Source organism: Salvelinus alpinus, chromosome 30, assembly GCF_045679555.1.
Source record: "Salvelinus alpinus chromosome 30, SLU_Salpinus.1, whole genome shotgun sequence".
Taxonomy (NCBI): domain Eukaryota; kingdom Metazoa; phylum Chordata; class Actinopteri; order Salmoniformes; family Salmonidae; genus Salvelinus; species Salvelinus alpinus.
The window spans coordinates 9,044,462-9,058,112 of NC_092115.1; the positions used below are offsets into that span (position 1 = coordinate 9,044,462).

Consider the following 13,651-nt stretch of genomic DNA (forward strand, 5'->3'; position numbering starts at 1 on the left):
CAATGCCTGTGTATTGGAGGGAGGAGCTGGGATGGTTAACTTCAACAAAGTGAGCTGCTACTGGATAGTCAATGTTCTTACACCTGATTGAGCTGTGGTGTTCAGCTATGCGTTGTTTTAATTGTCTTTTCGTTTGTCCTACATAGGCTTTTCCACATGAACAGGTGATGAGATTGATTACTCCCTTGGTCTTGCATGAGATGATACCTCTCACAGGGATCTTTCCACCTGTATGTGGGTGTCTGAAGAAAGATGTTTTTTTTTGGTGCAATTACACTGACGCGCATGAGCCACATTTGTAGTTCCCATTTGGGATAGGTATCTGATTGAGCTCAGGGGTCAGATCTCACCAAACTATCTCCAATATTGCGACCACACTTATAGATCACCAGTAGGGGTTCCTTGAAGAGGTGTGCAATTTTTTGGTCTGATTGCAGAATATGCCAGTGCTTTTTCAGGATTGCTTTCATTTTCTCCGAACCCCTTGGTGTACTTAGTGCAAAAGATGGTTGCGTTGTTTTTAGTAATTCCTCTCTTGTTTTTTTGTTGTTGATATTTTCATCATTGCAGCATCAAGAGTTTTGTCCTTGTAGCATCTCATTTTGAATGTATCTGTCATTTCTTTAGCATTGCTGTCAAATCTGTCTGGTGGCCACAGATTTGTTTATTAATACATAACTGGCTATATGGTAGACCATTCTTGAGGGGAAGAGGATGCATACTATCCGCGCATAGCAAGGTATTGAGGTCTGTGGGCTTTGTGTATAAGTCTGTGTGTAATACATCATTCTCTTTGATGATCCATAAATCCAGGTAGTTTATTTTTCTCATCAGTCTGCATGGTGAATCTGAGCTATTCAAGAGCTCTCATTTAGTAGAGTTTGGAATTAATTTAGTTCCTACTGACTTCCTTCCCAGAGCACAAAGACATCGCCTATGTATCTCTTCCATAGAAGTATTTTAGAAAGTAAGGGGTGTGTGTCTGTTTTAAAAAGGAATGCTTCTTCAAATTGTCCCACATACAGGTGTGCATAGTTGGGGGAAATTACATCCGGAATTCAAAATAGAATCTAATCGAAAACATGTTCTCACCCATCTCCACACAATACCGCATAGCGACAAAGTGAAAACATGTTCTCACCCATCTCCACACAATACCGCATAGCGACAAAGTGAAAACATGTTCTCACCCATCTCCACACAATACCGCATAGCGACAAAGTGAAAACATGTTTTAAAAATAAATACATGTATTGATCATGAAATACTGAACTATTACATTCGAGTCAATACTTTGTAGAATCACCTTTTGGTGGCGATTACAGCTGTGAGTCTTTCTGGGTAAGTCTCTTAAGAGACTTGCACCCCTGGATTATACAATATTATTCAAAGTTATTAAATCTGTCAGGTTTATTCTTTATCATTGCTGAACAACCATTTCCACGCCATATATTTTCATGCAGATTTAAGTCAAAACTGTAACTAGGCCACTCAGGAACATTCAATGTCGTCTTTGTCCTTGTGTTTTAGGTTATTGTCCTGCTGAAAGGTGAATTTTCAAGAGTTCCAAATTAAGCAGCAGCAGCTGAAAAGATGAGCTCCTACAAATATTGAAATTTAAATGTTTTTTTAGAGTAAAGTACATCGAAAAAAAAATCAAAAGAAAACTGCAAACTGAATAGGAGACCAAACAAGCAGCAAACAAAGAAGAAAGGCTTTTGAAAAAGTAACAATTTTTCATAAAATTATACCGTTTTCTTAGCTAGCTAAGTTGTTTACCTGTTGCTAGGCAGTTGCTAGGGACATTCCTGAAAGAAGCTAGCTAGCTAACAAGGAGTGTCTAGTTGGCAGAAGAGAAGAAGGGACAAAGAAGGGACAAAGTGGGACAAAATAAGGACAGAAGAAAAGGGAAAGGGGACATTAAGGTGAAGCAGTCCTCTAAAGACACAAAAGACAATAATACAAGAAACAACACTTCTATTGCCTCTCCCTCTACGATACGCACTTCCGGTTTGGTTTGGAGCGAGTAGTTGCATTCCGCTTTGCTCCACAGGTAGTATTACAGGTAGTATTACATTTCATTTCATTACAGTACAACAGTTTGATTTGTTTGATCTTAGCTGGCTACATAGCCGTCTTTGTATCCAAGATAATTGTGTAGTCTAGAGTAATTGTCGAGGTTACCTAGCCAGTTAGAGGTTACCTAGCCAGCTACACTTTCAAACAAAGTCAACAACGCAGCCACTGCTAGCTAGCCTATTTCACCAGCCAGCAGTACTATATCATTTTAGTCAATAAGATTTTTTGCAACGTAAGCTTAACTTTCTGAACATTCGAGACGTGTAGTCCACTTGTCATTCCAATCTCCTTTGCATTAGCGTAGCCTCTTCTGTAGCCTGTCAACTATGTGTCTGTCTATCCCTGTTCTCTCCTCTCTGCACAGACCATACAAACGCTTCACACCGCGTGGCCGCTGCTACTCTAACCTGGTGGTCCCAGCGCGCACGACCCACGTGGAGTTCCAGGTCTCAGGCAGCCTCTGGAACTGCCGATCTGCGGCCAACAAGGCAGAGTTCATCTCAGCCTATGCTTCCCTCCAGTCCCTCGACTTCTTGGCACTGACGGAAACATGGATTACCACTGATAACACTGCTACTCCTACTGCTCTCTCCTCGTCTGCCCACGTGTTCTCGCACACCCCGAGAGCTTCTGGTCAGCGGGGTGGTGGCACTGGGATCCTCATCTCTCCCAAGTGGACATTCTCTCTTTCTCCCCTGACCCATCTGTCTATCGCCTCCTTTGAATTCCATGCTGTCACAGTTACCAGCCCTTTCAAGCTTAACATCCTTATCATTTATCGCCCTCCAGGTTCCCTTGGAGAGTTCATCAATGAGCTTGACGCCCTGATAAGTTCCTTTCCTGAGGATGGCTCACCTCTCACAGTTCTGGGTGACTTTAACCTCCCCACGTCTACCTTTGACTCATTCCTCTCTGCCTCCTTCTTTCCACTCCTCTCCTCTTTTGACCTCACCCTCTCACCTTCCCCCCCTACTCACAAGGCAGGCAATACGCTTGACCTCATCTTTACTAGATGCTGTTCTTCCACTAATCTCATTGCAACTCCCCTCCAAGTCTCCGACCACTACCTTGTATCCTTTTCCCTCTCGCTCTCATCCAACACTTCCCACACTGCCCCTACTCGGATGGTATCGCGCCGTCCCAACCTTCGCTCTCTCTCCCCCGCTACTCTCTCCTCTTCCATCCTATCATCTCTTCCCTCTGCTCAAACCTTCTCCAACCTATCTCCTGATTCTGCCTCCTCAACCCTCCTCTCCTCCCTTTCTGCATCCTTTGACTCTCTATGTCCCCTATCCTCCAGGCCGGCTCGGTCCTCCCCTCCTGCTCCGTGGCTCGACGACTCATTGCGAGCTCACAGAACAGGGCTCCGGGCAGCCGAGCGGAAATGGAGGAAAACTCGCCTCCCTGCGGACCTGGCATCCTTTCACTCCCTCCTCTCTACATTCTCCTCTTCTGTCTCTGCTGCTAAAGCCAATTTCTACCACTCTAAATTCCAAGCATCTGCCTCTAACCCTAGGAAGCTCTTTGCCACCTTCTCCTCCCTCCTGAATCCTCCTCCCCCTCCTCCCCCCTCCTCCCTCTCTGCTGATGACTTCGTCAACCATTTTGAAAAGAAGGTCGACGACATCCGATCCTCGTTTGCTAAGTCAAACGACACCGCTGGTTCTGCTCACACTGCCCTACCCTGTGCTTTGTCCTCTTTCTCCCCTCTCTCTCCAGATGAAATCTCGCGTCTTGTGACGGCCGGCCGCCCAACAACCTGCCCGCTTGACCCTATCCCCTCCTCTCTTCTCCAGACCATTTCCGGAGACCTTCTCCCTTACCTCACCTCGCTCATCAACTCATCCTTGACCGCTGGCTACGTCCCTTCCGTCTTCAAGATAGCGAGAGTTGCACCCCTTCTGAAAAAACCTACACTCGATCCCTCCGATGTCAACAACTACAGACCAGTATCCCTTCTTTCTTTTCTCTCCAAAACTCTTGAACGTGCCGTCCTTGGCCAGCTCTCCTGCTATCTCTCTCAGAATGACCTTCTTGATCCAAATCAGTCAGGTTTCAAGACTAGTCATTCAACTGAGACTGCTCTTCTCTGTGTCACGGAGGCGCTCCGCACTGCTAAAGCTAACTCTCTCTCCTCTGCTCTCATCCTTCTAGACCTATCGGCTGCCTTTGATACTGTGAACCATCAGATCCTCCTCTCCACCCTCTCCGAGCTGGGCATCTCCGGCGCGGCCCACGCTTGGATTGCGTCCTACCTGACAGGTCGCTCCTACCAGGTGGCGTGGCGAGAATCTGTCTCCGCACCACGTGCTCTCACCACTGGTGTCCCCCAGGGCTCTGTTCTAGGCCCTCTCCTATTCTCGCTATACACCAAGTCACTTGGCTCTGTCATATCCTCACATGGTCTCTCCTATCATTGCTATGCAGACGACACACAATTAATCTTCTCCTTTCCCCCCTCTGATAACCAGGTGGTGAATCGCATCTCTGCATGTCTGGCAGACATATCAGTGTGGATGACGGATCACCACCTCAAGCTGAACCTCGGCAAGACGGAGCTGCTCTTCCTCCCGGGGAAGGACTGCCCGTTCCATGATCTCGCCATCACGGTTGACAACTCCATTGTGTCCTCCTCCCAGAGTGCTAAGAACCTTGGCGTGATCCTGGACAACACCCTGTCGTTCTCAACTAACATCAAGGCGGTGACCCGTTCCTGTAGGTTCATGCTCTACAACATTCGCAGAGTACGACCCTGCCTCACGCAGGAAGCGGCGCAGGTCCTAATCCAGGCACTTGTCATCTCCCGTCTGGATTACTGCAACTCGCTGTTGGCTGGGCTCCCTGCCTGTGCCATTAAACCCCTACAACTCATCCAGAACGCCGCAGCCCGTCTGGTGTTCAACTTTCCCAAGTTCTCTCACGTCACCCCGCTCCTCCGCTCTCTCCACTGGCTTCCAGTTGAAGCTCGCATCCGCTACAAGACCATGGTGCTTGCCTACGGAGCTGTGAGGGGAACGGCACCTCCGTACCTTCAGGCTCTGATCAGGCCCTACACCCAAACAAGGGCACTGCGTTCATCCACCTCTGGCCTGCTCGCCTCCCTACCTCTGAGGAAGTACAGTTCCCGCTCAGCCCAGTCAAAACTGTTCGCTGCTCTGGCACCCCAATGGTGGAACAAACTCCCTCACGACGCCAGGTCAGCGGAGTCAATCACCACCTTCCGGAGACACCTGAAACCCCACCTCTTTAAGGAATACCTAGGATAGGATAAAGTAATCCTTCTAACCCCCCCCCCCCCCTTAAAAGAGTTAGATGCACTATTGTAAAGTGGTTGTTCCACTGGATATCATAAGGTGAATGCACCAATTTGTAAGTCGCTCTGGATAAGAGCGTCTGCTAAATGACTTAAATGTAAATGTAAATGTAAATTTATGTCCCAGTGCCTGTTGGAAAGCATACTGAACCAGGTTTCTTCTAGGATTTTGCTGTATAACTTTTCTTTTTATTCCCCCAAAAAACCTCCATAATCCTTGCCGATGATAATCATACCCATAACATGATGCAGCCACCACCATGCTTGAAGAGTGGTATTCAGCGATGTGTTGGATTTGCCCCAAACAGGACAAAAAGTTCATTTATTTGCCACATGATGTTTTGGAAAAATATTATTCTATATAGGCTTCCTTCTTTAAAAAAAAATCTTTATTTAACTAGGCAAGTCAGTTAAGAAAAATTCTTATTTTACAATGACGGCCTACCCTGGCCAAACCCTCCCCTAACCCGGACGATGCTGTGCCAATTGTGCGCAGCCCTATGGGACTCCCGATCATGGCTGGTTGTGATACAGCCCGGGATCAAACCTGGGTCTCTAGTGGCAACCTCTAGCACTGAGATGCAGTGCCTTAGATCGCTGCGCCACTCGGGAGCCTTCTTTTAACTCTGTCATTTAGGTTAGTATTATGGACTGACTACAATGTTGTTGATCCATCCTCAAGTTCTCTCATACAACTCTCACACAACCATTAAACTCTGTAACCGTTTTAAAATCACCATTGGGCTCCATTGGTGAAATCCCTGAGCAGTTTCCTTCTTCTCTGGCAACTGAGTTAAGAAGAACGCCTGTATCTTTGTAATGACTGGCTGTATTGATACACCATCTCAAGCCTAATTAATAACTTCTCCAAAGGTCCTTCGCTCAAAGGGACATTCAGCATCTGCTTTTATAGATTGTTTTACACATCTACCAATCAGTGCCCTTCTTTGCAAGGCATTTAAAAACCTCTCTGGTCTTTGTGGTTGAATCTGTGCTTGAAATTCACTACTTGATTACAGAGAATTTTTATGTGTGGGGTACAGAGATGGGGTAGTCATTCAAAAACCATGTTAACCACTTTTATTGAACACAGAATGAGTCCATGCAACTTATTATGCGATTTGTTACATTTTTACTCCTGAACTTATTTAGGCTTTCCATAACAAAGGTGTTGAATACTTATTGACTCAAGACATTTCGGATTAATGATTTTTCTCATTTAAAAAAACCTTCTACAAACAAAATTCCACTTTTAAATTACGGGGTATTGTGTGTAGATCAGACAAAATCGAAATTCAGGCTGTAACGCAACCAAATGTGGAAAAAGTAAAAGGGGTGTGAATACTTCCTGAAGGGACTGCATCTATTTTTCCCACAGATTAAGTCATGGACCCATTTTTATGTCTCTGCATCCAGTATGAAGGATAGTTCTAACTACTACAGGTAGTTTCGCAAACAAATGCTATCTAGTGTTAGCCCAAAAGCTGGAAGTCTTCGGGATCAGCAATCAAGTACATAAAGGGCTTCGTTACCAAAATCTCAAACTATCCCTTTACGTTCTCCAGAATTCTATGTTACCTTTGCGTGACGGAGCTGTAGGAGTCCAGGAGCTGAGAGCTGGCCACTTCCAGGTTCCAGTTGTACATCTCCAGCATCTTGAGACACTCCAGCCTGGTCTTCAGGCCAAGACAGAACAGCTGCTCAACCTTGACAACAACAGGATCAGTTACAACTCACCCTTACTACTCATCATCTCATCATCTCTGAAAACATTGTATTATTCATGTATCTGTCATCAGATATTTCAAAATCAGCAAATGTTTTGATGGGTTAACTTCTGTAAAAAGGGACTTATCCCGTTTGTAAGCTAGAGCGGTTTTATTTCCACAACTTCCTAAGGAAAAATAAAGAAAGTCGCACACTATATACAGCCAATGATTATAGATCACTGGGAGTTTACACATCACTGGGAGTTTATACAGTTGAAATCGGAAGTTAACATACACTTAGGAGTCATTAAAACTAGTTTTTCAACCACTCCACAAATTTCTTGTTAACGAACTATAGTTTTGGCAAGTCGGTTAGGACATCTACTTTGTGCATGACACAAGTAATTTTTCCAACAATTGTTTACAGACAGATTATTTCACTTATTCACTGTATCACAATTCTAATGGGTCAGAAGTTTCCATACACTCAGTTGAGTGTGCCTTTAAACAGCTTGGAAAATTTCAGAAAATTATGTCATGGCTTTAGAAGCTTCTGATAGGCTAATTGACATCATTTGAGTTAATTGGAGGTGTACCTGTGGATGTATTTCAAGGCCTACCTTCAAACTCAGTGCCTCTTTTCTTGACATCATGGGTAAATCTAAGGAAATTAGCCAAGACCTCAGAAAAAAAAATTCTAGACCTCCACGAGTCTGGTTCATCCTTGGGAGCAATTTCCAAACACCTGAAGGTACCACGTTCATCTGTTCAAACAATAGTACTCAAGTATAAACACCATGGGATCACGCAGCCGTCATAACGTTCAGGAAGGAGACGCGTTCTGTCTCCTAGAGATGAACGTACTTTGGTGCGAAAAGTGCAAATCAATTCCAGAACAGCAGCAAAGGACCTTGTGAAGATGCTGGAAGAAATAGGTACAAAAGTATCTATATCCACAGTAAAACGAGTCCTATAACGACATAACCTGAAAGGCCGCTCAGCAAGGAAAAAGTCACTGCACCAAAACCTCCATAAAAAAGCCAGACTACGGTTTGTAACTACATGGGGACAAAGAATGTACTTTTTGGAGTAAAGTCCTCTGGTCTGATGAAGCAAAAATAGAACTGTTTGGCCATAATGACCATCTTTATGTTTGGAGGAAAAAGAGGGAGGCTTGCAAGCTGAAGAACACCATCCCAGCTGTGAAGCACGGGGGTGGCAGCATCATGATGTGGGGGTGCTTTGCTGCAGGAGGGACTGGTGCACTTCACAAAATAGATGGCATCATGAGGTAGGAAAATTATGTGGATATATTGAAGCAACATCTCAAGACATCAGTCAGGAAGTTAAAGCTTGGTCGCAAATGTGTCTTCCAAATAGACAATGACCCCAAGCATACTTCCAAAGTTGTGGCAAAATGGCTCAAGAACAACAAAGTCAAGGTATTGGAGTGGCCATCACAAAGCCCTGACCTCAATCCTATAGAAATTTGTGGGCAGAACTGAAAAAGCGTGTGCGAGCAAAGAGGCCTACAAATCTGACTCAGTTACACCAGCTCTGTCAGGAGGAATAGGCCAAAATTCATCCAACTTATTGTGGGAAGCTTGTGGATGGCTACCCGAAACATTTGACCCAAGTTAAACAATTTAAAGGCACTGCTACCAAATACTAATTGAGTGTATGTAAACTTCTGACCCACTGGGAATGTGATGAAAGAAATACAAGCTGAAATAAATAATTCTCTCTAATATTCTAACATTTCATATTCTTAAAATAAAGTGGTGATCCTAACTGACCTAAGACAGGGAATTATTACTTGGATTAAATGTCAGGAATTGTGAAAAACTGAGTTTAAATGTATTTGGCTAAGGTGTATGTAAACTTCTGACTTTAACTGTACATCACGGGGAGTTTATACATCACGGGGAGTTTATATAGTGCTGTGATTAGAAATGTTGTAATTGTAGGTCCCAGCAACTATGGTGGATGAGTAACCAGGCCAACGTAGTACAGCTCTGATTGGCTCCATAGTGTGACAAGGTAATAGTGCACTACCACCAAGGGCCCCTACCTTGAGGTAGTGCACAGCTTTCTGCACGTTCCAGTTGTGGTTCTGGAGGGCTGTCTGACACTCCTCTACAGTCACGCCATGTACCGCCTCCTGCACCTGTGGATGCCACAAACAACCAATCAGCTCTGCAGTCCTCTACAAAATCAACCAATCAGGTCAATATTGCTGCTACACTGACCAATCAGCTCGGCAGTCCTCTGGTTACAAACCATGGGGTTTGGTTACAGTTTGAAATATTGAATTTCGATTTAGTTAGGAAGTAATCAATCCACCAGTAAGGAGAAGATGTCTATAAGCAAGCAGACAAACAGTGCCTCCAGCAGGAGTTGATGTTATGGAAAGACTGGTCAGGAATTGCCCTCTGTTGCCCCCTGCTGTTCAATGATGGCACATGAAACACCAAAACACTGTCTCCAAAGCAAAACAAAATAACACACTATTCCAAGGATCATCAGCTACATTCAGCCGCGGGGCAAATATGTCTTGAGTGTCTGGTCGGCAGACCGGAACATAATTACAAATCATTTGTAGAGCACTAATTTACCACAAGAAGCCCAAACAGATATAATATTTGACTAAAACATAATCATTTCAAACCTTGCTTACATTTTGTATACGATCATATCTACTATGCGTGGGAATACTTGGGAATAGATTACCGAGGTGATTTCCTGGTGTTTTTAAGTCTGTTATGTCCAACAATGAGAATTATGAAAATAAATTCAAATTATAATAAGAATTTGACTCAGAAAACTTGGCAATACTAATTAAATCACCGGGCCACCAGTTGGGGAATCCGGTCCTATTCCCTATATAGTGCACTCCTTTTAACTACAGCCTATGGGGCTCTGGTCAAAAGTACTGCACTATATAGGGAATAGTGGACTGGTCCCCCAACAAGTCAGCTTCCAGATCAATCTAGGTGTTGATTGCATCTGATCCCACAGACCAATCTTTAGATGCCCATAGCTTATGTTAATAAGACCATGCTAATGACATGGGTTGGGACAACGATTTACTATATTATTCAACTCCAATGACATGGGTTGGGGCAAACATTTACTATATTATACAACTCCAATGACATGGGTTGGGGCAAACATTTACTATATTATACAACTCCAATGACATGGGTTGGGGCAACGATTTACTATACAACTCCAATGACATGGGATGGGGCAACGATTTACTATACAACTCCAATGACATGGATTGGGACAACGATTTACTATATTATACAACTCTAATTTCATTCCACAGTGCAATGTAGTCTTATAAAATAATCTTTGATGGCTACTTGATTGGTTGAGAGAGTGTTGATTTCGATCGATTGGTTAGATAGTTTTGCGCAGGGCTGTCTGTGGACCGAATCCCAGTACTTTAATCCTCTAGGGACTTGGGAAGTTTGATTTGTCAGCAAAATGATAAACGAACACGGTAAAGAACAACGGGTGGGTGTATCCTCTAACTCTGCCAAAGTTGATTTATTGTAACTCGATTTCTTGTTTCTTTTAATACTTTTTGTATCATTTTTCTTGTTTTCTGAATCAGTAGTTGTGCTCTTTGTCTCCATATCAAACATACTGTAATGCCATACTGTAGCATCATTACTCATACTTCATTACTCATACCTCATACTTCATTACTCATACCTCCTTACTCATACCTCATACCTCCTTACTCATACCTCATACCTCCTTACTCATACCTCATTACTCATACCTCATTACTCATACCTCATTACCCATACCTCATTACTCATTTTATTTGATTGTAATATAACAGTAATGGTTGCCTTCCCCCTTAATTTTTTTTGTTTTGGTAGGCCTGTGTGTTTGTGTTTTGGTAGGCCTGTGTGTTTGTGTTTTGGTAGGCCTGTGTGTTTGTGTTTTGGTAGGCCTATGCGTTTGTGTTTTGGTAGGCCTATGCGTTTGTGTTTTGGTAGGTCTATGTGTTTGTGTTTTGGTAGGCCTATGTGTTTGTGTTTTGGTAGGCCTATGTGTTTGTGTTTTGGTAGGCCTGTGTGTTTGTGTTTTGGTAGGCCTAAGTGTTTGTGTTTTGGTAGGCCTATGTGTTTGTGTTTTGGTAGGCCTGTGTGTTTGTGTTTTGGTAGGCCTGTGTGTTTTTGTTTTGGTAGGCCTATGTGTTTTTGTTTTGGTAGGCCTATGTGTTTTTGTTTTGGTAGGCCTATGTGTTTTTGTTTTGGTAGGCCTATGTGTTTGTGTCTAATAGACTATGTCCTTTCCAGTCGTCAACTGATTACGGATTATAAAAAGCAAATCTGACTGGCGCTTTCGGTACTACACACCATCTTGACCTGGTCTGTTGTGGTTCCACCCGCTGCCCTGCTGGCTGACCCCTCAGAGCTGACCCTAGGCAGGCTGAGGAAGGCCTTCACGCCCGGCCGGCAGCCCAGACTGCTGTTGTTGTTGGAGAAGTTGGCCTTGAAATCTCCTCCCTTGCTCTGCTGCTGCTGGTTCACCACCATTGGCCTGACCGTGGCCGTGTTGGCCTGCTGCCTCTCCTCACAGATCCCACCGCCGCCACCGGTCGGCACGTTTTCTGCTTCCCTGAAGAAGCGGTCGAAGCGGTCCAGGTAAGGCGGCCTCTCGGGCAGGAGGTAGTAGTGCGTGTTGCTGACTTTGCGGCCGTCGCGGACAATGGGCAGGATGCATGGCCCCTTGGCCAGGTCCTTACCCTGGGCTTGTGCTTGGATGACCTTGAGCGCGGCGTATTTTGGGTCCGAGGCAAAGCTGTGCGTAGTGGGCATGATCTTCCCCGGGGATGTGGAGAGGTAGGATCCGTATGTGGCCGGAGGGGCGCTGGGGCAAACCATTGTCCTCTGCTGGGGGGAGCCCACCTGGAGCCCCATGGGACTGGGGGTGCGCGAGCCTGGCTGGGACAGGGGGTTCCGTGGGGGGATCTGAGGGGGCCGGTCCTGGACTTCCTCGGAAGCTGGAGCCGGGGACAGGGAGAGGTCACCGGACCAGCGGGTGTAGTCCCCTCGTTTGACGGGGCGAGGCGGGATGGGAATGCGGGGAGGGATCTGGGGCTTGTCCTCGGAGAAGGATAGGACGATATGGCGGTGCACGTCTATGGACTGGAGGCCTGAGCTCGGTGACGGAGAGGGGGGCTGGGGAACTCCTCCTGTGGGCACATTGAGCCTCCTCATGCACTCCTGCTGGAGCTCCTGAAAGATCTCTGCTGATTGGGAGAAGGATGTGTAGGCCTGGCTCTGTTGGGAGGGTAAGAAGGGGTTGTCCTCCAGGGGTTTCCCCTCCTCCCCAGCCGGGATGGCCTCCGTGGGGCTGTGGCTCTCACCCATCCCCCCCTGCTGTCGCTGCTCCAAGCTGTTGATGGAGCTCACTTCCATGTCCTCCTCGTCCTGCGCCACGTCATCGTACGCAGGAGGCGGAGGTAAGGGGCGGGCGTCCCAGTCCACCACTGGCGTTGGGTGTAAAGGGCAGGGCAGCGAGCACCATGGGCTCTGAGGAGGAGTCCTGTCCAGAATAGACTCCGCCTCCAGGGCCAGCTTGACCAATGAGGGCAACTGTAGCTCCGCCACTGGGGAGGGAGTGGGTGTGGCCGGGGGAAACTCCTGCTCAAAGTCGATGAGCGACACCTTGCTGGGGGTGTGGCCTGAACCCGTAGTCCGTTCCCCCTGTTTGGAGGCAGAGACCCAGGCGGCGGGTTTGAGCTTGAGGATGGAACCTGCTTTCCGTAACGACAGCCTCTTGAGGCCTGAGGCGGTTAGCTCCTCGTCCTCAGTCACTGAGTCGTAGCATGGCTCTGGACAAATAAACAGACAAACAAACACAACTTAATGACTTTGGCAACAATACCCTAACCCAACTCTGTAACCTCTCCTCATGTAGCAGTGTAGTCCATCCCCAAGGCCCCAGCTGTCTACATTGAGTGCTCAACCTTGAGTGCTGCCTTTGATGTGAGGTTTATTTATGCGCATAATGTCCCTGAAATGAGTAGGTAATATTCCTCAGTGTGTCCATCTGTAATGTGTGCATTTCATACACTGTGTATGAATGGAAACAAACACAATCCTACAGAGAACATTAGCTCTTTAAAGATGTTTAGGATGAAATCATAAACATTAAACTCATAAACATTAAAAAGTACCGTAATCATAAACATTAAAGTACCGTAATGATAAACATTAAAAAGTACCTTAATCATAAACATTAAAAAGTACCGTAATGATAAACATTAAAAACAACTGTAATCATAACCATTAAAAACTACCGTAACAACTTGTCTTTTAACCCACTCAATGCACAGCAACCCAGACTGCCCCGTTTGTGGGAGAGAAACGACAAGGAGGAAGAACACAAATGGAGACACTGAGAAGAGAAAGAGAGAACAGAGAAGAAGGCGGGAGCTGGGGAGAGAGACGACACTGGCTGGGGGGGAGAGACGACACTGGCTGGGGGGGAGAGACGACACTGGCTGGGGGGGGAGAGACGA

The 13,651-nt window shown here is 45.8% G+C and overlaps 1 protein-coding gene across 6 annotated transcripts in view; it reads right to left on the bottom strand.

The window, feature by feature from the left end:
- Positions 1-13,651, bottom strand: part of LOC139559667 (activated CDC42 kinase 1-like) — a 115,900-nt gene that overhangs the window by 6,919 nt on the left and 95,330 nt on the right. For all 6 annotated transcript variants that reach the window (XM_071375864.1, XM_071375868.1, XM_071375865.1 and 3 more), the window contains 3 exons: positions 11,481-12,961; positions 9,173-9,268; positions 6,971-7,098 (listed from right to left, as the gene is read on the bottom strand). In XM_071375864.1, coding sequence (XP_071231965.1) covers positions 6,971-7,098; positions 9,173-9,268; positions 11,481-12,961 — 1,705 coding nt within the window. The remainder of the gene's footprint in view (positions 1-6,970; positions 7,099-9,172; positions 9,269-11,480; positions 12,962-13,651) is intronic.